General features: G+C 41.7%; 1 protein-coding gene across 1 annotated transcript in view; it reads left to right on the top strand.

The window, feature by feature from the left end:
- DNHD1 (dynein heavy chain domain 1) overlaps positions 1-21,789 on the top strand; it is a 67,592-nt gene that overhangs the window by 2,407 nt on the left and 43,396 nt on the right. Inside the window, 7 exon segments of the mRNA XM_007459865.1 lie at positions 1,714-1,887; positions 6,383-6,586; positions 6,666-6,776; positions 8,782-8,938; positions 14,833-15,087; positions 15,197-15,334; positions 15,468-15,519. Coding sequence (XP_007459927.1) covers positions 1,714-1,887; positions 6,383-6,586; positions 6,666-6,776; positions 8,782-8,938; positions 14,833-15,087; positions 15,197-15,334; positions 15,468-15,519 — 1,091 coding nt within the window.

The following is a 21,789-nucleotide window of genomic DNA, read 5'->3' on the forward strand; positions in this document are numbered from 1 at the left end:
GGGAAAGAGAGAGATTAGGACAGCAGATTGAAAGAATACTGGTATCTGAGTAGGACTCAAAAAAATGGAGAGATGTTTATAGTCTTTAAGACAGTGCTTGAGAAGTAAGTGCTCAATAAATATTTGTAGAGTGAATGAATAAATATAGGCTAACAGTCAAAGAAGAAGAGATTGAAAATAAATCATGAAGGGAACTTCCCTGGCGGTCCAGTGGTTAAGACTTCACCTTCCAATGCAGGGGCTGCGGATTCGATCCCTGGTTGGGGAGTTAAGATCCCGCATGCCTCAGAGCCGAAAAACCAAAGCATAAAACAGAACAATATTGTAACAAATTCAATAAAGACTTTAAAAAAAATGGTCCACATCAAAAAAAAAATCTTAAAAAAAGAAAACATACATCATGAAGACGGGATAAGTGATCCCAAGCACAAATGGAGGAATTAGCCTTGCAGAGAAGAAAGTCACTCCTTCCTTGCAAATTAGGAGACAAGATTAGGATGGAAATATGTACAGATAAATGTGTGGAAAGGCAGCTGAACTTGAGGGAGTTATTTGATGGCTGAGAGCCTCAGTTTCCCCTGGGCAGAGATGGAGGCAGAGGAGGTGACTGGGAGCTCAGCAGGGCTGGGCATAGGTGGGGGTGGTGGGTAGGTTGAGGCCTGGAATAGCAGCTGAGGAGACTGCAAGGGGTAGCTCCCTGAGGACTTGTACTAAGACATCGAGCAGAGTGAGCCCACAGATGAGACTGGACACCAGGAATCTATAGAGGAGCTGACGACATTCCTTTGTTCTGAGATCTTCTGAACCCACTTAGATCATGTAGCACTTTAATTATTGAGGAAATGAATCTTTAATAGCAGTTACACCATTAAGATGTCCTGATCTGACGTCAAAATCATAAACCCTACTGTTGATGTGAACTTTAGAATAGGATTGCATTGTATCCCTGGGGTAACTTGTTCTGTTGATCTAGATTTGGGTCAATTAATGACACGAATATACTTAGACTGATTAATTTTTCAGAGAGTTTTATTTTTGTGCTCTAACCAAAATTATTAGTCCAGGTAATTGACTTTTGGCTTCTTGAATAATTAATTTGAATACCAATTTTATCGACTGGTATGGTAGAAGTTTAGGAAGATTGATGGTACTGGTGCAGGCTTGAGTGGGCTGAAGGATGCATCATTGGATCCCGGCTGGGAAGAGATGGATGTGAAGCTGGAAGTTGGGTGATGATAGAGGAAGAGTAAGAAAGAATCACAAGCATGGAGATCACGCAGGGTTGGAAAGCAGGTATAATGGGGGCAAAGATAGGAGATCAAGAACGTTAGGGAGGCTGCCAGAGGGAAGAAATCCAGGACCGTGCGCTTGCAAGGTGATGAGTTGGGACAGCCAAGTATTCCCATTACTTTTACCCAGTATTATGTAACACTGCCGTCATAGTAATCACAATCGATCCAGAATGATTTATTCACTTATCAGAAAGGGAGAGGTTATTCACACACAGGTGTACGAATATAGTTGCCTGACTGTATCTCCTCACGGGCTGTATTTGCTCCGTATGTGAACCTTCGGGTGTAGATGGTCGACAGGCTCTGACAAGGTCACATCAGGTCCTCTCAGGCACCTGATCTAGCTCCTTCATTCACTGGCTGACAGTGGCCACCTGACCGCTTTGCTCTGCCTCTTCTCTCCTGATTTTTTATCATACAGGTCTCAGCTTGACTCGGAAGTTCCTGGGGAAGAGATCTTCCAAAAAAGAAGCACTGGCTTCCTACCGCAAACTTCCCTCCTGGGTAGCCAGATAATGACCGTAATGAAGACAGAGAGATACCTGAAGAATATCCACTTCCTCTATCTCAACGTGGCTCCCAGCCGCGACTTTCGGTGAGAGCGCCTGCCTAGACCCCTGTCCTACTCCTCTCGCCCCCGGACTTCCTCCCGTGCTGCCTCCCCAACCCACTCCTCCTCTCTAGACCCGCTCCTCTACTATCTTTCTCCTCTCCCCTCTCATTTCTCCTCTGTCTCCTGGTTTCCCTCTGTCTTCCCTTCTCCTCAGCTTCCTCTCCACTCTTTTTTTTTTTTTTTTTTTTTCCCCCGGTCCGCGGGCCTCTCACTGCCGTGGCCTCTCCCGTTGTGGAGCACAGGCTCCGGGCACGCAGTGCTGAGCGACCATGGCTCACGGGCCCAGCCGCTCCGCGGCATGTGGGATCCTCCCGGACCGGGGCACGAACCTGTGTCCCCTGCATCGGCAGGCGGACTCTCAACCACCGCGCCACCAGGGAAGCCCTCTCATAGCTTTGTGTCTTAGTCATTCTTTTCTACTTTTTTCTCTGTCTTCTTGTTCTGTCCTAGAGTGATAGAGACATTTGGTCATCGCCTCAGAAGGGAATTTAATGGTGATCTCTTCTAACTCCAATGCAAGAGTCCTGGTGTTTGTTTAAATCTTTACACTCTCAGGGAAGCTTTGAGTTTTGCAAGGCATCCTGTTCCTTAGACTACTTTCTTTTTACTTCTACATTTTTGTCCTAATTTTATCTCTGTGTGATAAAAACAAGTCTCAATCCACATGCCTTGAGAGGCATTCATTCACTTTCTTCCATTAGATCCAAATCTTAGTATTTTAAAATGCTTTATTCAAGTCTCTTCTCTTCCCAGAAATAACAATAACAATTACCATTAATCAAGCTTTTCTATATACATGTGTCATTTAATCCCCACCTACCAGATAGGTGCCATTATTATTTCCATATATGAGATGAATAGACTGATGCATAGAGAGGTTAAGCAACTGGTCCAAGACCACATAGTAAGTGATGGAAAAAGGACTTAAACCTAGGACTGTCTTAACTCAGAAGTCCACAGTGTTAAGCAGTATCTGATACCCACTCCCAGGGAGCCTTATTTCCTGCATACACTGACCTCTTTCTCCTGAACTTAGGTGGTGCTAGTGAGCAGTACCATCCATTGATTTACTGATCAGTTCATTTAATGAAAGTTCACTGAGAGCATTGTGCCAGTTATTAAGCAATTGTCTCTTGGCTCTAGTTCTGCTCTCCTCTCCCTGCTTTGTAATACTGGGGCTGGGCCTGCAAACTTCATTTCTCCTTTTTCAGCCAGCTTCCTGTTAGGTTTGACTACTAGGGGGTGCTAGAAGGAGACTGGACAGCAGGATGAGAGGAGAAGGGACTCTGTCCTTCCTTTGCTTGTTCTTCATGTCTTTCACTCTGGCAGCAGCTGTGGCAGTTTCTGAATCAGCCTCCTCTGATCCTGAGAGGGACCAACGCCAGCTGGGTAGCATCTTCCCATCAGAGTTCTGAGTCACCACTCTGCAAGGCACCCCCCCCCCCAAACCCCTTATATTAGTAACAGCCAGGCAGCATCTCATTCTTAGAGAAACCTCTTCCTTTTGTTCCTCTAGTTCTAGGGCTGGCATCCATTTCCTGCAGTTTTTGTCTCTGTGCTTAGTATTCCCTTTTTGCTTTTCAGGTGTCCTATGACACTTTTTCTAAAACACATTTTCTCTGTTAAATTCACTTTGTTGAAATTCCTAATGCAATTTCTGTTTTCCTGACCGGACTCTGATATAGTACCTGATATTACGAGTGGTCCCAGGAAACAATCCTCAAATATGGGATTTTGATATTATTTTGGTAATGTCCTTGGCCTTGGACAGTACCGGCCTCCTTCTTAATGGGAAATAGTATACTAGTAATCCATGACCTATAGTGGCATCACAATTAATTAGTCACTGTGGTTGAAAGTGATAACCTACCTACTGACACCTAGTAGGTGTCAGTGCTACACTTGACTGTCTGGCAGTAGTGATAGTAATGGTAGCAATGTTGGATGAGATGCCTATTGACCATGGTGGAGAGCCTACAGGAAGAAAATTACAAGCTTAGGGCTTTCAACTATCAGCTCAGTCATAGTCAGAGAAGCAGCACAATCAAAGACAATTAGGCACAGAGAGAGACAAGAAACCATGAGCAAGCGAACTAAAAAGGCAGCGAATAATCACAGGGCCAACATCTGTCAAAGAAAGGACCCAATGAAGTGAGTTTCGCACTTGGTTCTGCTTTTCGCCAGAGATTCCAGTAGAGGCAATGGTGTGTCAGTTTTACTATATGCTCCTGAAAGATGCAGAAGAGGAGCTGAGCTTTCAGCAGACTCGGAAAGCTAAACAGCAGAAGTTGCAGCTGGGGGCCCACACCAAGGAGGGAGGTGTTTTCTGGTTCAACCTGTGTTGTAACCAGGGTCCCAACTGGAAGCCCAGGGGATTAATTTGTGGGTTATCTGATGATTTTCATATTTTATCCAGATACTTTGCCCAGTTTTTCTAGTTGTTCTCAAGTGGGAGTGTTGGTCCAAATTTCAAGTGCACCATCAGTAAAATTGGAAACTGGCATTTTTTGTTTCACTTTATTTATTTGCCATGTAACAGGTTTTCTTTCAAAGTATTTGCATTTATCAAAATTTTCTTGGTACTTCCCTGGTGGCGCAGTGGTTAAGAATCCTCCTGCCAATGCAGGGGACGTGTGTTCGAGATGTGGTCCGGGAATATCCCACATGCCGCGGAGCAACTAAGCCCGTGCGCCACAACTACTGAGCCTGCGCTCTAGAGCCCACAAGCCACAACTACTGAGCCCTCATGCCACAACTACTGAAGCCTGCGCACCTAGAGCCCGTGCTCCGCAGCAAGAGAAGCCACCTCAATGAGAAGCCCATGCACCACAACGAAGAGTAGCCTACACTCACTGCAAGTAGAGAAAGCCCGTGCGCATCAACAAAGACCCAACACAGCCAAAAATAAATAAATTAAATAAATAAATTTATAAAAAATGTTTTTTTCTTTTATTTGTCCTAGATTTTTTTTTTTTTTTTTTTTGTCATACCACATGGCTTGTGGGATCTCAGTTCCCTGACCAGGGATTGAACCTGGGCCACAGAAGTGAAAGCCCAGAATTCTAACCACTAGGCCACCAGGGAACTCCCTGTCCTAGATTTTGATTTATACTTAGGGGAGAACATATTCCTTCACTTCCTTAGAGTCTTTGCTCAGCTATCCCTGACTTTTGGGCCTGTGCAGGAAGAGTAGCCTCCATTAAGAAGGCCACAGGGGAAGGAGTGTTCCCTTGGGAAGTCAGGCTTCAGTTAGGGCAGGTAGCTATCCTGTGGGATGCCAACTGACCCAGTGGTTAAGAGAGGGGGCTTGAGTCAGGTAGATTTGTTTTTTGTTTTGTTTTGTTTTTTGTGATACGCGGGCCTCTCACTGTTGTGGCCTCTCCCGTTGCGGAGCACAGGCTCCGGACGCGCAGGCTCAGCGGCCATGGCTCACGGGCCCAGCCGCTCCGCGGCATGTGGGATCTTCCCAGACTGGGGCACAAACCTGCGTCCCCTGCATCGGCAAGCGGACTCTCAACCACTGCGCCACCAGGGAAGCCCCCAAAATAAATATTTTTAAAAATGAATAAATGCTTTATTAAATGTGCCCAAACATAGCATTATGGCAACTAGTTTTCTGCAACTACTATATAGTTACATATAAATTGTATTTAATGTGGGATGTAGGTGCATTTTCTTGAAATAAGACAACTTAGTAGGATTTTAAGATGGCTCTGGAGGTACTTGTCTGGTTCACTAGGTGGCAGTTTTCCTCTTTATTGGCCTGTGTCTAGTCTTCTAGTTACTCTTGCTTTTCCCCATTCTCAGTTACTCCAAACAGCATTCCCTGATTATCTTTGCATGTTATTTCAGCATCTAGGGATATACACATTTTATCATTTCTAAGATGCACATTTTTTTTCACATTTCAACATCTCTGAAATTGTGATGCAGCTTACAAATTGGTGGCATATCATATTGGCAGCATTTTTTAATTTTAGCATTTCATAAGAAAATGTTGCAACTAGGGACTTCCCTGGTGGGCCAGTAGGTGGGACTCCTCGCTCCCAATGCAGGGGGCGCGGGTTCAGTCCCTGGTTGGGGAACTAGATCCCGCATGCATGCTGCAACTAGGACCTGGCATGGCCTAAATAAATAAATAAATAAACAAGCAAATAAATAATTTTAAAAATGCTGCAAGATTACAATTGATGGCATCTTAGATTTGATGGGATGTTAGCTCTCTGGGTCTGGAGATAGGAACTTCTTGGGACTGGCTAGGGGTCTTTTTCTTTCTTCCCACCTATTTTTGGCTTCTGTTTCTTCTTAATATTCCATCTTTCTGGTTTGAAGATCATTCTGCTCTCTTTCCTCTCTTCCCACTTTCTTCCGCCTCCTTTCCTCCCTCCTTATTTACCCCGTCCTGTCCTTCTTTTGTCCCTCCCTGGAGTCTGCACAAGTTTGCAAGGCTCCCACTGATCTGTGCCCTTTCTTAAAGACCTTACAGCCTGATGGTGGTACCACCCAACAAGGTGAATTCTGAGCACTACATCTTCTCTCCCTTTGGGGTCCTGCACATACATCCTGTGGAGGGCAGTGAGGCAATGACGCTGGGTACCTGGCACCACCGCTCTGTCCTCTGGCAACAGCTCCAGTTCATTCCGTTCTTCAAGTATTTCCTCTTACGCAAGGCCTTGGCCTGGTAGGTGATGACGGGTATGGGATTTGGGAAGAAGTGACATAAAGAGCAACAGCCACTGTCACTGCCCTCTGACCTGTAGCTGGAAGAAGGGTGTGAAGTTGCAGAGGCTGCACCGGCACCGGACTTTCCTAGAGAAGCATCTGCTCTTTGCTGTGCCCCACTTTGGAGCTGGGCTGCTCCATATTAGCAGGTGAGGTCTTCAAAACACAACTTCAGTGAACTTTAAAAAATTATTTTACAAGAAGTAACAACACGTTCATTGTAGATTTGGAAAATACAAAAGCACAAAAGAAAAAAATCTTCAGTCTCACCACCTACAAATAACCATGACAAACATTTTGTTGCATATCCTTGTAGTCTTTTTTTCCATCACATATACCAATGTGATCATACTTTACATATTGTTAAGTAGCCAGTTTTTCTCTCTGAATAATATATTCTGAACATAGCTCTATGTATTAATTAATTTCTACATCAACTTGCCCCAGATCATACAATTATTAAATATCAAATTTGAGGATGATAATGCAGGCGTTTGAAACTCTGCTCTTACTATGGTATTACTTGGATCCTTTTTTTTTTTAAGAAAAGCTTAGTTACTCCTATTTTCAGTGCTTTCTTGCTTTCTCTGCACAAGTCTTCAACCGCTCCAGTTATGTTCTGTGATAGGAGTTGCAAGCTCAGATGCCTACAGGTCCCAAGGAGGAGCTATGGAAGAAATGCAGTGGGTTCGATTCAAGACTTTGGGGAGTGTGGAACTGCAGTCAGTTTGGAGATTGCACCTAAAGAGGACAGTCACTACTCAGTTCCAACTGACTCTTGCCATGGGGAATATGGGTCCAGTGTGTCAGCCACATTATTTTTTCAGGATGACCTGGGAATCCACATTTTGTTGTCAAATCTCTTAATTTTACAAGGTTAGTGAAAATTTTTATTAAAACACTGTGCTGGCCAACATTTAGTGGTACATATAGAAACCTTTTCAGTCTGAATTCGGCCCATGGGCTACCAGTTTGCAACCTCTGCTCTAGGTATCCTCCAGTCTAGCTAAATCATCATGGCATAATTGGGCTGCACAGGTCTGAATTTAAGTCCTGAACACTAGCAAGGGACTTTACTCTTTGAGCCCCAGTTTCCTGATCTGAAAACAAGAGAGGAAGATTTCTGCTACTCACAGCTGTAGTGAGAATTAAATGAGATTGTGAATATAAAGTACCATGTTCAGTGCCCCAACAGGTACTGAATAAATTATACCCATTGTGATCATCCTCTGCTTATTAGGGGGGTCCTTCATTTTTTCAAGGATATTTAGAGATGGAGATTTTTCAGGGTGGTTGTTTGGGGAATGAATAACAGAAGTGGGTTTCATCAGGGATGAAACTTCCCCATAGGGAAGTTGGAGGTTCCTCACCTTTGACTCTAAAACCTACCTGTCCTATATACACTACCAAATGTAAAATCGATAGCTAGTGGGAAGCAGCCGCATAGCACAGGGAGATCAGCTCCGTGCTTTGTGACCGCCTAGAGGGGTGGGATAGGGAGGGTGGGAGGGAGACGCAAGAGGGAGGAGATATGGGGATATATGTATACGTATAGCTGATTCACTTTGTTGTACAGCAGAAACTAACACAACATTGTAAAGCAATTATACTCCAATAAAGATGTTAAAAAATAGTAAAAAATAAAGAAAGAAAGAAGAAATAAAATAAAACCTACCTGTCCATCTAGACTGTTAGGGCCCTTGGCTTCCCCTACTCCATGGAAGAAGCCTCTGCAGTCTCTCCTCCTAAGTCACACCTTGGGATCTCTTTGACCCTCTTTCCTGGCAGAAAGGTAACTCAGTGTAAACATTTACAATAGATAACTAATAAGAACCTGCTGCATAAAAAAATAAATAAAATTAAATTTAAAAATTTAAAAAAAATTAAATACATAAAACAGAAAAAACCAAAAAACAAAAAACATTTGCACATACCCCAAGCCTTTCCCAAAGAGTTCCCCAGCCAGCAACTTCCTGGGCTTAAACTCTTCCAAAGAACCCTCAAGAGGAGGCTATCACTGTTGGTCACTGGGAATATTATAATCTCTCTAAACCTTTGCTCATTCTGAGGTGAGCTGGGCTAGGAAGAAGTCAAAGGTGTCCAAAGTAAGAGGGCAGAGTCGCTGGCTCTGAGCAGTTTAGTCCTTGATTCCAGGCTTCTGCAGGAGCTGCGCTCTGTGTCCTGGCTTCCCCATGAAGCAGATCAGTGCTACGAGTTGCTGGACCTACGGCGGGCTCTAGCCAATGAAAACCACAAAGCTCTGCGGCTGCTCCATCGCTGCCTGCATCTCTGCACATCCATCCTTCATCTGGTAAGAGGCTTCGATTTATTGTGAGCTTTTTCTCCAAGCTGAACTCGCCAGTGTTTCAGCCTTCTCTGGCTTAAGCTTGCCTGTGTGTTCTGGACTCTGCAGTTGGCTCAGAGCCATTGTCCTGTCCAGCAACAGCAGTCTCTGCTCTAGGTGGATGGATTAATAACAGGTAGGCAGAGACTTGGACTCAACCTTTTTCTAAGGCCTTGAGCAGAGAGGAAAAGGAGCATTAACAACGTCTGTTTTTTTTCAGTTGTTTGTGCCAGGAGCATTAGAGAATTTGAGAGTTGGAATCCTCATCTTTCGTGCTGCTAGGCTCATGTCTGAGCATATCTTGAACCTTTGACAGGCCACTGTGGCTGGTAGAAGCATCCAGTCATGGAGTCGTTCCTTCGTGTGCCTACTTTGTATCTGTGATACATGCCACCTAAATACAGTTTATTGAAATTTTTGCATATGTATACACCCATGTAACTACTAGCAGGTCAAGATATAGAGCATTTATAGCACCTCAGCAAGCTCCCTGGTACCTCTCTCATCAGTGCCTCCACAAAGGTAACCACTACTCTGACCTCTGTCACCATAGATTAATTTTGTCCAATTTGGAATTTCATGTAAATGGAATCAGACAGCATGTGCTCTTCTCCGTCTGGCTTTTTTTCACTCCACATTATGTTAGTGAGATTTATCCATAACGTTGCAGGTAGTAGTGGTTCACTCTTTTGTATTGCTATGTAGTGTTTTACTATAAAAATGTACCACAATTTATTTGTTAACTCTCCTGTTGATGGACACTTACGTTGGTTCCAGTTTTTTACTATTGTGAATAACTGTTCTGAACATTTTTGTATGTCTTTTTTTTTTTGTTTTAAGATGTTGGGGGTAGGAGTTTATTAATTAATTAATTAATTTTTGCTGTGTTGCGTCTTTCGTTTCTGTGCGAGGGCTTTCTCTAGTTGTGGCAAGCGGGGGCCACTCTTCATTGCGGTGCGCGGGCCTCTCACTATGGCGGCCTCTCTTGTTGCGGAGCACAGGCTCCGGACGCGCAGGCTCAGTAGTTGTGGCTCACAGGCCTAGTTGCTCCGTGGCATGTGGGATCCTCCCAGACCAGAGCTCGAACCCATGTGCCCTGCATGTCCCTCTTTAATTACTCTTAACAAGGTTTTGTAGGTTTCCTTTAGAGGTCTCGAAAATATTTCATTAGATTTATTACTAGATATTTGATATTTTTTGTTGCTATTATAAAAGGTATTTTAAAGCATTACTGTTTTCTAATAGTTGCTATACCATACACAAAAATTAATTCATGGTGGGGCTTCCCTGGTGGCGCAGTGGTTAAGGATACGGCCTGCCAACGCAGGGGACATGGGTTTGATCCCTGATCCGGGAAGATCCCACATGCCGCAGAGCAAGTAAGCCCGTGTGCCACAACTACCGAGCCTGCGCTCTAGAGCCCGCAAGCCACAGCTACTGAAGCCCGCGCGTCTAGAGCCCGAGCTCCACAACAAGAGAAGCCCGCGCACCACAAGGAAGAGTAGCCCCCTCTCACTGCAACTAGAGAAAGCCCGTGTGTAGCAACAAAGACCCAATGCAACCCAACCAAAAAAAAAGAAAAAAATTAATTCATGGTGGATAAAAGACATTAAGTATGAAAAAAAAATCCAAAAAGCTTTCAGAAGATATTATGGGATAATATTTTTATCATCTCAGGGTTTCTTAAAATATAAAAATTATAAACCATAAAAGTAATAAATGTGTCTAAATTAAAATTAACTTTTAAAAAATCACCATAAAAAGAGTGAAAGGACAAGCAAATGCAACAGTTACCTCTTTCTGTGCTGCTATGTGGAGTGAATGGAACCTGTCCCTGTTGGCAGTCACCCCAAAGGTGAGGCGGGCAGTGAGGGAGGATGAGTAATCAACACAGCTGGCAACTGAATTGTTACAGAACCAAGCTTGTAATCTGTGCTAAATAAAAACATGCTGCTGCCCATTAAAATGTAGCATTACTGAATAACTCAAATAGATTAGAAACAAATAAATAATGATATTAAATGCGAATGTTTGGTAGACACTCTTACCAATTTTTAAGGAAGTTTCCTTCAATTCCTAGTTTGTTAAGAGGTTATTTTCATGAATGGGTATTGAATTTTGTCCAATGATTTTTTTTTCTACTTTTATTTAGATGATCATGGGATTTTTCTCCTTTAGTCTGTTAATATGGTGAATTGTCAGTGTTAGACCACCTTTGCATTACTGGGATAAACCCATTTCCTTCCTTCCTCCTTTCTTTCCTTCCTTGTGTAACTTTTAATTTTGATATAATTTCAAACTTATTAGGAGAGTTGCAAGGATAGTGTAATAAATTCTCATATACCTTTCACCCAGATGGTTATTTTTGTCCCTTTTATGTTATCATTTATGCTCTTTTTCTTTCCCTGTGTGTATATACATTATTTTGCTGAACCATCTGAGAGTGAGTTGCAGACATCAAGTCCATTTACCCCTAAATATGCCAGTGTGTTTTTTGTAAGAACAAGGACATTTTCTTTCATAACTATAGTTCAATTATAAAAAATTAGGAATTTCACTTTGATAGGTTCTACTATCTAACCCACAATCCTTATTTAAAATTTGCCAATTATTTCAATAATGTCCTTTTCAACTATGTTTTCTTCCCTGCTTTATGATCCAATCCAGAATCATACATCACATTTAGTGGTCAGTGAGAGATATACATTAAAAATCCCCTCCTATGACTATAGATTTATTAATATCTCCTTGATGTTCTTTCGGTTTGCAACATGTATTTCAAAATCATGTTGTTATGTGCATAAAGGTTCATAACTTTATTGATATGAAAATGTCTTCACTCTCATTACTACTTTTCTACTGGAGTTCTCTTTTTTTTTTTTTTTTTTTTTTTTTTTTTTTTTTGCGGTACGCGGGCCCCTCACTGTTGTGGCCTCTCATGTTGCGGAGCACAGGCTCCGGACGCGCAGGCTCAGCGGCCATGGCTCACAGGCCCAGCCGCTCCGCGGCATGTGGGATCTTCCCGGACCGGGGCACGAACCCGCGTCCCCTGCATCGGCAGGTGGACTCTCAACCACTGCGCCACCAGGGAAGCCCTAGCGCTCTCTTTTGTCTGATATTAACAGCATCAAGCATTTGCTTGAACTATCTTTTTCTATCCCTTTGTTTTCAACCTCCCTTTGTTACTTTGTTTTATATATATCTCTTAGAGCTGGAAAACGTTTAGTCTGAGGGTCTATGTACAGGCTTGGATTTGTTTTTCCCATCTCATTCTGGTGTTTTCTATTTCCTATGATTTCTATTTGATTCTTGTGTTTCTTGTCCTTCATTGGGTTGTTTTACATTTTTGTTGCTATTGCTATCCTCTTATGATTTGGATGTTATACATTTTATTCTTCTCGTGACTGCCCAGGAACTACTCAGTGTCTACTCATCTTTCTTAGTTTCAGAATCTTGATTTTATTTCTTTTCTTAGACTCCTACCTGGAGAAAGGCTTGTAACTCAGTTCTGGGCAATGAAACTTAAGTGGAAGTCACTGGGAAAACTTTTAAAAAGAGGCAGATCCAACTGGAATGTCTTTTGGGACCTTTACTCCTGTCTTATTGCCTAACCCTTGGATAAAATTTCTGGTGCTGGGGAAGCCATCTCACCATGATGAGGGTGAAAGGCATATTGAGGATGGAAGAAGAGGAAGATAGAGGGAGCTTTGTTCTGACTGATATTATTGGGGCAATATGCCATCCATGGATTTCTTACTGCATTAAATAAACCTTTACTTGCTTAAGCCATACTTTTTCTGGTTTTCTCTTCCTTGCAGCTGAATGCCTATGTAAGACATTTATACACCTGCCTAACAGAGGTAGCTGTTCAATTTATATTTTTATAACAATGTTTCTTTCATGTCTTTTCCTAAAAACACCCACTCAGAGAGGCCTTCTCTAGTCACCCTATTTAAGATTGTAAAAGCTCCATTATTACGAGAACTCCTGATTCCTCTTTTTCTGCTCTGTTGTTTTTTCACAGCACTTATAATTTTCACATACAATATAAATTTATTATGTATATGTTTATTGTATATTATTTATTTATTATGTTTCTTGTATTCCCCCCCTCAACAAGAGGGTAGGGATTTTTATCTGTTTCATTCACTAATATGTCTCTATTGCTTACTATAGTGTATGCCATGTAGTAGGTGCTCTGTGAATATTTGTTGACTGAATGAATGCCAAGTTGAGTTTGTGTCTATATCTTTCTTCTAAGCAGAATAAAACCTTAGCACTCTTCTAATTTCCTTGTTCTCTTCTCTTCCTCTCCCCACCCTCTACCCTTCTCATTATGCTTTTATTGATATCTCCTGGAATTTTAGTTCTAGATTGTTATGAACATTCTTGTTTTACAGCTACTCATTTAGAATTAACGATGTGTTTCACAAATTGTTTTTTGTTCATCAGAGCTTCTTGTAGAACACTTTATCCTCTTGTATTCATTTTCCTCTGTCAGAAATATACTGTTGTTTATTTTTTTTCCAGAGAGAATCTGTGGATGGTGAATTTTTAGTCTTTGTATATCTAAAAATGTCTTTATTCATCCTTAAACTTCAGTGATACTGTGGCTAGATACAGTATCCTAGGTTTTAAAATTTTCGTTAGAACTCTAAAGGTATTGCCCCTAATGATGAGGTTTTAAAAACATATACTGATAAGACGTTATAGAAAAACCTAAACAAATTTTTGGCCAACCCAATAACTATTGTTGTTTTTGTTTTTATGCTTTTATCCTAGTTGTCACTCAGTAAGCCCTTTCAGTGTGAGGTGGTACATTCTTTTTACAAACATTTACTGTGGAACTGGCCATGCCAGGCACTGTGTTAAGCAGTAGAGACATGAAATAAGGTGTGACGGAGGCCTCCCTGGAGAATTTACAGTGTAGTGGATGAGTCACATGAGTAGATAATGGTGCACTGGACTAAGGACTATGACGTGGGAAGCACTGGGTATTGAGGGTATTGCTAGAGCACAGAAGAGGACACCTCGCCAAGTCCAAGGCATGTCCGTATATGACACGCCTAGCTTAGGTCTCAACTGCCTTGGGTCTGGATCTCAGAAGACTGGGATCTGAGCTCAGAGTTAGCAGAATACCATCCACAGACAACTCGTAGTTCTAATCACAAGCTCTGTTGAGCATCAGAAAGAATAGGAGAGCAGCAAGGACAAAAGGTCCATCTGGCCAAACATGTCTTTCTGGTGTCTCCCCTCTGTTCCTCAACAGGACAGGCCCAGAGGTGGCAACTATCAGCCACCTTTGTAGGCTGAGGAACTTCCCAGTTGTGAGAAGAACCCACAAAGAGGTCCCCAGGCTTTTAACCCTATTCCCTGTCCCCCAATAGAAAGTCTATGTCAGTAGCCAGAGACAGTTCCTACTCTCACAGAAGGCATATCACCCGCACCTTGTGCGGGTCAGCAGGCCACATCACCCAGGCCTGGTGATCGGACTCCATATCCTGGAATAATTGCTGAGCCTTACTTAGCCAGTCTCTTTCTTTGTCTAATCTATGCATTGTGAATCTCTCTATTTACACAGGCACAAATTTTCTATTTGAGTTCCATCCTGGGGGCTTTTAGCAGACAGGCCTGGCCTATCAAAAGAACTCACTGTAGCCTCTCAATATATGTTCTCTATTTCACATCTTCTGTGGTCACTTAACGATTTCCAGGGCCATTCTGTACTAAAAAGCAGCCATTCATGTGTATATCTAGGTTTTAGGCTCCATGACCTGAGAGCTTTGCAACAGGCCAGTGGGTGGCCAGTTTGGTCTCCATCCCCCTTTCTCCAGTGAATTTTCCACTCTCTGTTCTGACAGATTCACGAGGATACATACCACATGCAACAGGGCCTGCAGGAGCAAGTGAAAAACTGCAAGAGGATCAGGACAGGCCAGGGCTCCCTATACCTTCAGAGGGTGCAGTGCCAGCAGCTGGAGCAGAAGCTGAAGCAGGCAGAAGCCTGGTTGCTGCAGATGGGACAACTGGCCCGCCTGGTAGACTACATGATTTGCCAGAACCTCGTGTCCATCATAGAGGACGAGATAACCTCTTTTGTGGCCAACATCTTGCAAGTGAGGTGGTGGGTGGCACGTGTGGAGGTTGGCGGGCAGTCAGGGGCCAGCTGGTAGGGAGCGGATACTGACATCTAGCCCCACAACCTCTCCTGACCCTCCTTTACAGGCCCCAAGGCAGAAACCCTTTCTCTCAGCGCAGCTGGTCTTTGACAGTTGTGGCCAGCTGTCTCATGAGCCCTGTATTGAAAATATGATCCAGATTATAACTGGGGGCCTAAGGTCTATGAAGGTCTCTGCCCTGAAGGTATTCTGGATTGGACAGGGGGCTGGCTGTAGGAATTCCCACTTTCTATCCTCTGTATAATCAGAAGCTCTCAGTCTGGTCTGAACCCTCATTGTTTGCTATTTCTGCCCCTTCTCTGTACCTTGGCATGAAGGTAATGCAGTGTACAGACCCGAAGACCTCCTGGGATTCCCTGTATTTTGAAGGTATTTAAGGAGCCCTAGGCAGCGGGGAGGAAGGGTGGAAGGAGGGAGAAGGGCACGTGCAGTGTCCTAATGGGCAGGGAGTCGGGCACTGGGCATGGATGGAGCAGCTCTAACCTGGGTCTGCACATGTGTTGGGGGGTAGGAGAGTGGAGTAATGTTTTTGCTCACTCGTGCATGTGCCTATGTGTATGTACGTGCACACACCTGAGTGTAGTGAGAGGAGTATGAAAGCGTGTGAATGCATTGTCCTCTGATTTGTCCTAACTCCATGAGGTTTTTCTCTAATGTCATAATGGTGTTTCATTTACAGTTGGATTTGATTGCTAAGTTGATTTGTACTTGTTTGAAGAACTCTGCCTGTTCAGTATTTGCTTTATTTCATGCAGCTCTTTTTCATTTCATATAGAATAATTCATTAGTATTATTGAGCTATTTTATAGTTACCAGTTATCATTGATTATCAATCCTCAAACTAGTAAATCATCAGGGAGGAAATACACCTTCACATTCCCTTTATTTGGAATACTCGCACTGTCACAGATAAAACCATTAAATGCATTCAGTCACCTCTGACATGTAGGTGCTTTTCATTTTCCCATTCAACTAGTACGTTTTCATTAAGATGATGTAAAGACACCAGGTTAATTTTAGGAATTAGGTGACAAGGAAGAAAAAGGGTCATTGAAAGGAGCCTGTGTTTTTCTTCTCTTTGCTTGTTTTTTGGCCGTGCCTCGCAGCATGCAGGATCTTAGTTCCCCGACCAGGGATCGAACCAGTGCCCCCTGCAGTGGAAACCCGGAGTCGTAACCACTAGACCTCCAGGGAACTCCCGAGCCTGTGTCCTTAACAAATCACACCAGTTGCGGCACATTTTTTTCTCAAGTGAATCTAGATTAATCAATAGAGATTACTGATGTTTGTTTTACATGGTACAGTGGAAAAAGGAAGGGCTCTGAAATCAGACAGGCTAGTTCACCAATCTGTAAAATGGGAAAACAAAAATACCTCACTTGCAGCATTGTTTTGAAGGATAAAAGAGTAATATGTTTAGAATAGTGCTCAGCACATAGTAGTACATGTTACAGATAGTATCTTATTAGTAGTAGTATTAAAGATTTAGGTAAGGGGCTTCCCTGGTGGCGCAGTGGTTGAGAGTCCGCCCGCCGATGCAGGGGACACGGGTTCGTGCCCCGGTCCGGGAAGATCCCACATCCCGCAGAGCGGCTGGCCCGTGAGCCATGGCCGCTGGGCCTGCGCGTCCAGAGCCTGTGCTCCGTAACGGGAGAGGCCACAACAGTGAGAGTCCAGCGTGCCGCAAAAAAAAAAAAAAGATTTAGGTAAATCATACATTTCACAGTGCTTCCTCATTATATGATGTGCTAATTCATACTATGCACATGCTCCAGTATTTTCCTTTGAATGGCAAAACAAACAAACAAAAACCCCTTAAACTTTTATTCTAAATTCTAGTGAAAGTGAGAATATTCACTTGCAATGTCTTGGATTATCCCTTCTACTTTTAGAAAAGCATCAGGGACTGATGTATTTAGGGGTGAAGTGTCATGATACTCATATCTTGCAAGTATTGGGTTGGCCAAAAAGTTCATTTGGGGTTTTCCATTAACTACAGAAAATGCTGAATGAACGTTTTGGCCAAACCAATAGTTTAGGGAAAAGAAAAATAGAAGGAAAAACAAAAAAAAAGCAATGTGGCAAAATGTTAATAATTGTTGAGTCTAAGTGGATAGATAAAGAAAGGAGTGTGTAGAGCCTTTAAACTTTTCTACATGTTTGAGATTTTTCAAAATCAGAATTTGAAGGACAGAAACAAGACCAGCATGGAAAAATCAAGTTAAAATCAAAGTTCTGATTTGGGATTTTTCTGTAAGTTCTTTATGAAAATTAGAGTAATATACAATAAACATGTAGCAGGTAAAACACTACAAGTAGTCTTTAAGAAATACATTCATCTGAGAAATGTTTTACTTAAATGAGGCAAAATTTGTGTGGCATTTTAACCAAATTACAAAATGATTTCAGTACCTCCATTTATACCCAAAAATATGAAAAATAAGCCCCTTATAACAGACAATTATATATTTACTAGATTCTAGTCCCTAGAAGAATACCCATTGCTTTACTAATAAAGTGCTTGTAACATATTCTCTGTTCATAAGCTACGTTCTATGACATTTTCCAGAGGACAGTCTTAGAACTGGAACATTTTGAGACCAAAAAGGGGTTATTAATGTTATATCGGATGCTCTTACAGTCTTATCAGGAATATTCTGCAGTTTAAAACTGAGAAATACAATCAGATAATCATTTTTCTCATCTGGCAGGTGTCAAGTTCAGGAACTATTACCTTAAAGTTCTTACTTTAACTTTACTATGGCAATATCCTAACAAGATTGCAATATCTTTTTGAGAAATGAAGGAAACAATAGCAAAGATCAACAAAACTAAAAGCTGGTTCTTTGAGAAGATAAACAAAATTGATAAACCATCAGCCAGACTCATCAAGAAAAAAAAGGGAGAAGACTCAAATCAACAGAATTAGAAATGAAAAGGGAGAAGTAACAACTGACACTGCAGAAATACAAAGGATCATGAGAGATTACTACAAGCAACTCTATGCCAATAAAATGGACAACCTGGGAGAAATGGACAAATTCTTAGAAAGGTATAACCTTTCAAGACTGCACAAGGAAGAAATAGAAAATATTAACAGACCAATCACAAGTAATGAAATTGAAACTGTGATTAAAAATCTTCCAACAAACAAAAGCCCAGGACCAGATGGCTTCACAGGCGAATTCTATCAAACATTTAGAGAAGAGCTAACACCTATCCTTCTCAAACTATTCCAAAATATAGCAGAGGGAGGAACACTCCCAAACTCATTCTATGAGGCCACCATCACCTTGATACCAAAACCAGACAAGGATGTCACAAAGAAAGAAAACTACAGGCCAATATCACTGATGAACATAGATGCAAAAATCCTCAACAAAATACTAGCAAACAGAATCCAACAGCACATTAAAAGGATCATACACCATGATCAAGTGGGGTTTATTCCAGGAATGCAAGGCTTTCTCCAATATGTGTAAATCAATCAATGTGATAAACCATATTAATAAATTGAAGGAGAAAAACCATATGATCATCTCAATAGATGCAGAAAAAGCTTTCGACAAAATTCAACACCCATTTATGATAAAAACTCTGTAGAAAGTAGGCATAGAGGGAACCTACCTCAACATAATAAAGGCCATATATGACAAACCCACAGCCAACATCGTTCTCAATGGTGAAAAACTGAAACCATTTCCTCTAAGATCAGGAACAAGACAAGGGTGCCCACTCTTACCACTATTAATTCAACATAGTTTTGGAAGTTTTAGCCACAGCAATCAGAGAAGAAAAAGAAATAAAAGGAATCCAAATCAGAAAAGAAGAATTAAAATTGTCACTGTTTGCAGATGACATGATACTATACATAGAGAATCCTAAAGATGCTACCAGAAAACAACTAGAGCTAATCAATGAATTTGGTAAAGTTGCAGGATACAAAATTAATGCACAGAAATCTCTTGCATTCCTATACACTAATGATAAAAAATCTGAAAGAGAAATTAAGGAAACACTCCCATTTACCATTGCAACAAAAAGAATAAAATACCTAGGAATAAACCTACCTAAGGAGACAAAAGACCTGTATGCAGAAAACTATAAGACATTGATGAAAGAAATTAAAGATGATACCAACAGATGGAGAGATATACCATGTTACTGGATTGTAAGAATCAACATTGTGGAAATGTCTACACTGCCCAAAGCAATCTACAGATTCAATGCAATCCCTATTAAACTACCAATGGCATTTTTCACAGAACTGGAACAAAAAGTTTCACAATTTGTATGGAAACAGAAAAGACCAGGAATAGCCAAAGGAATCTTGAGAAAGAAAAACGGAGCCAGAGGAATCAGGCTCCCGGACTTCAGACTATACTACAAAGCTACAGTCATCAAGACAGTATGGTACTGGCACAAAAACAGAAATATAGATCAATGGAACAGGATAGAAAGCCCAGAGATAAACCCACACACATATGGTTACCTTATCTTTGATAAAGGAGGCAAGAATATACAGTGGAGAAAAGACAGCCTCTTCAATAAGTGGTGCTGGGAAAACTGGATGGCTACATGTAAAAGAATGAAATTAGAACACTTCCTAACACCATACACAAAAATAAACTCAAAATGGATTAAAGACCTAAATGTAAGGCCAGACACTATTAAACTCTTAGAGGAAAACATAGGCAGAACACTCTATGACATAAATCACAGTAAGATCCTTTTTGACCCACCTCCTAGAGAAATGGAAATTAAAACTAAAATAAATGACACCTAATGAAACTTAAAATCTTTTGCATAGCAAAGGAAACCATAAAAAAGACCGAAAGACAACCCTCAGAATGGGAGAAAATATTTGCAAATGAAGCAACTGACAAAGGATTAATCTCCAAAATATACAAGCAGCTCATGCAGCTCAATATCAAAAAACCAAACAACCCAATCCAAAAATGGGCAGAAGACCTAAATAGACATTTCTCCAAAGAAGATATACAGATTGCCAACAAACACATGAAATGATGCTCAACATCACTAATCATTAGAGAAATACAAATCAAAACTACAATGAGGTATCACCTCACACCGGTCAGAATAGCCATCATCAAAAGATCTACAGGGCTTCCCTGGTGTCACAGTGGTTGAGAGTCCGCCTGCCGATGCAGGGGACACGGGTTCGTGCCCCAGTCCGGGAAGATCCCACATGCTGCGGAGTGGCTGGGCCTGTGAGCCATGGCCGCTGAGCCTGGGCATCTGGAGCCTATGCTCCTCAACGGGAGAGGCCACAACAGTGAGAGGCCCACGTACCGCAAAAAAAAAGAAAAGAAAATCTACAAACAATAAATGCTGGAGGTGTGGAGAAAAGGGAACCCTCTTGCACTGTTGGTGGTAATGTAAATGATACAGCCACTATGGAGAACAGTATGGAGGTTCCTTAAAAAGCTAAAAAGAGAACTACCATATGACCCAGCAATCCCACTACTCGGCATATACCCTGAGAAAACTATAAAAAGAGTCATGTACCACAATGTTCAAATTGCAGCACTATTTACAATAGCTAGGACATGGAAGCAACCTAAGTGTCCATCGACAGATTAATGGATAAAGAAGATGTGGCACATATATCCAATGGAATATCACTCAGCCATTTAAGGAAATGAAATTGAGTTATTTGTAGTGAGGTGGATGGACCTAGAGTCTGTCATACAGAATGAAGTAAGTCAGAAAGAGAAAAACAAATACCATATGCTCACACATATATATTGAATCTAAACAACAACAACAAAATGATTCTGTTGAACCTAAGGGCAGGACAGGACTAAAGACACAGACGTAGAGAATGGACTTGAGGACACGGGGAGGGGGAAGGGTAAGCTGGGACGAAGTGAGAGAGTGGCATGGACATATATACACTACCAAATGTAAAATAGCTAGCTAGTGGGAAGCAGCCGCATAGCACAGGGAGATCAGCTCGGTGCTTTGTGACCACCTAGAGGGGTGGGATAAGGAGGGTGGGAGGGAGACATAAGAAGGAGAGGATATGGGGATATACATATGCATATAGGTGATTCACTTTGTTATACAGCAGAAACTAACACAACACTGTAAAGCAATTATACTCCAATAAAGAAGTTTAAAAATAAAAGAATATATTTTTGATATTTGTGGTAAGAAAAATCTGTAACCCTGAAAAGGGACAGAGGATTACTTCATTTTTATTATAAAAATCTCTTAAAGTAGATTTTTGTTGGAATGGTGTTGAAGTTAGCTTAGAGATATAATGCAAAGAACAAAATTGTCCTTAGCATATATTTTTCCAGGGGGCTGCATATGGCAGGGAGGGTCTCTTGGGAATGTGAGGTGTGAATAGTATGGCCAGCAAGAGGAAGTATAGATGGAAGCAGTTTAACAGCGGATTCGTAGATGAGAGGGGAATGAGGTTTTTTTCTTGCCACTCTGTAAGAAATTTTGAAATGATGAAAAGTCCTATAAATATGTTTGACAAGATGCTTTGCTCTGTGTGAAATGTCTGAGTTGCTCATTCAAGGAAACCTACTGTAAAGATCTATCATTATTGGGCTTCCCTGGTGGCGCAGTGCTTGAGAGTCCGCCTGCCGATGCAGGAGACGCGGG

Source organism: Lipotes vexillifer, unplaced genomic scaffold (assembly GCF_000442215.2).
Source record: "Lipotes vexillifer unplaced genomic scaffold, Lipotes_vexillifer_v1.1 scaffold61, whole genome shotgun sequence".
Taxonomy (NCBI): domain Eukaryota; kingdom Metazoa; phylum Chordata; class Mammalia; order Artiodactyla; family Lipotidae; genus Lipotes; species Lipotes vexillifer.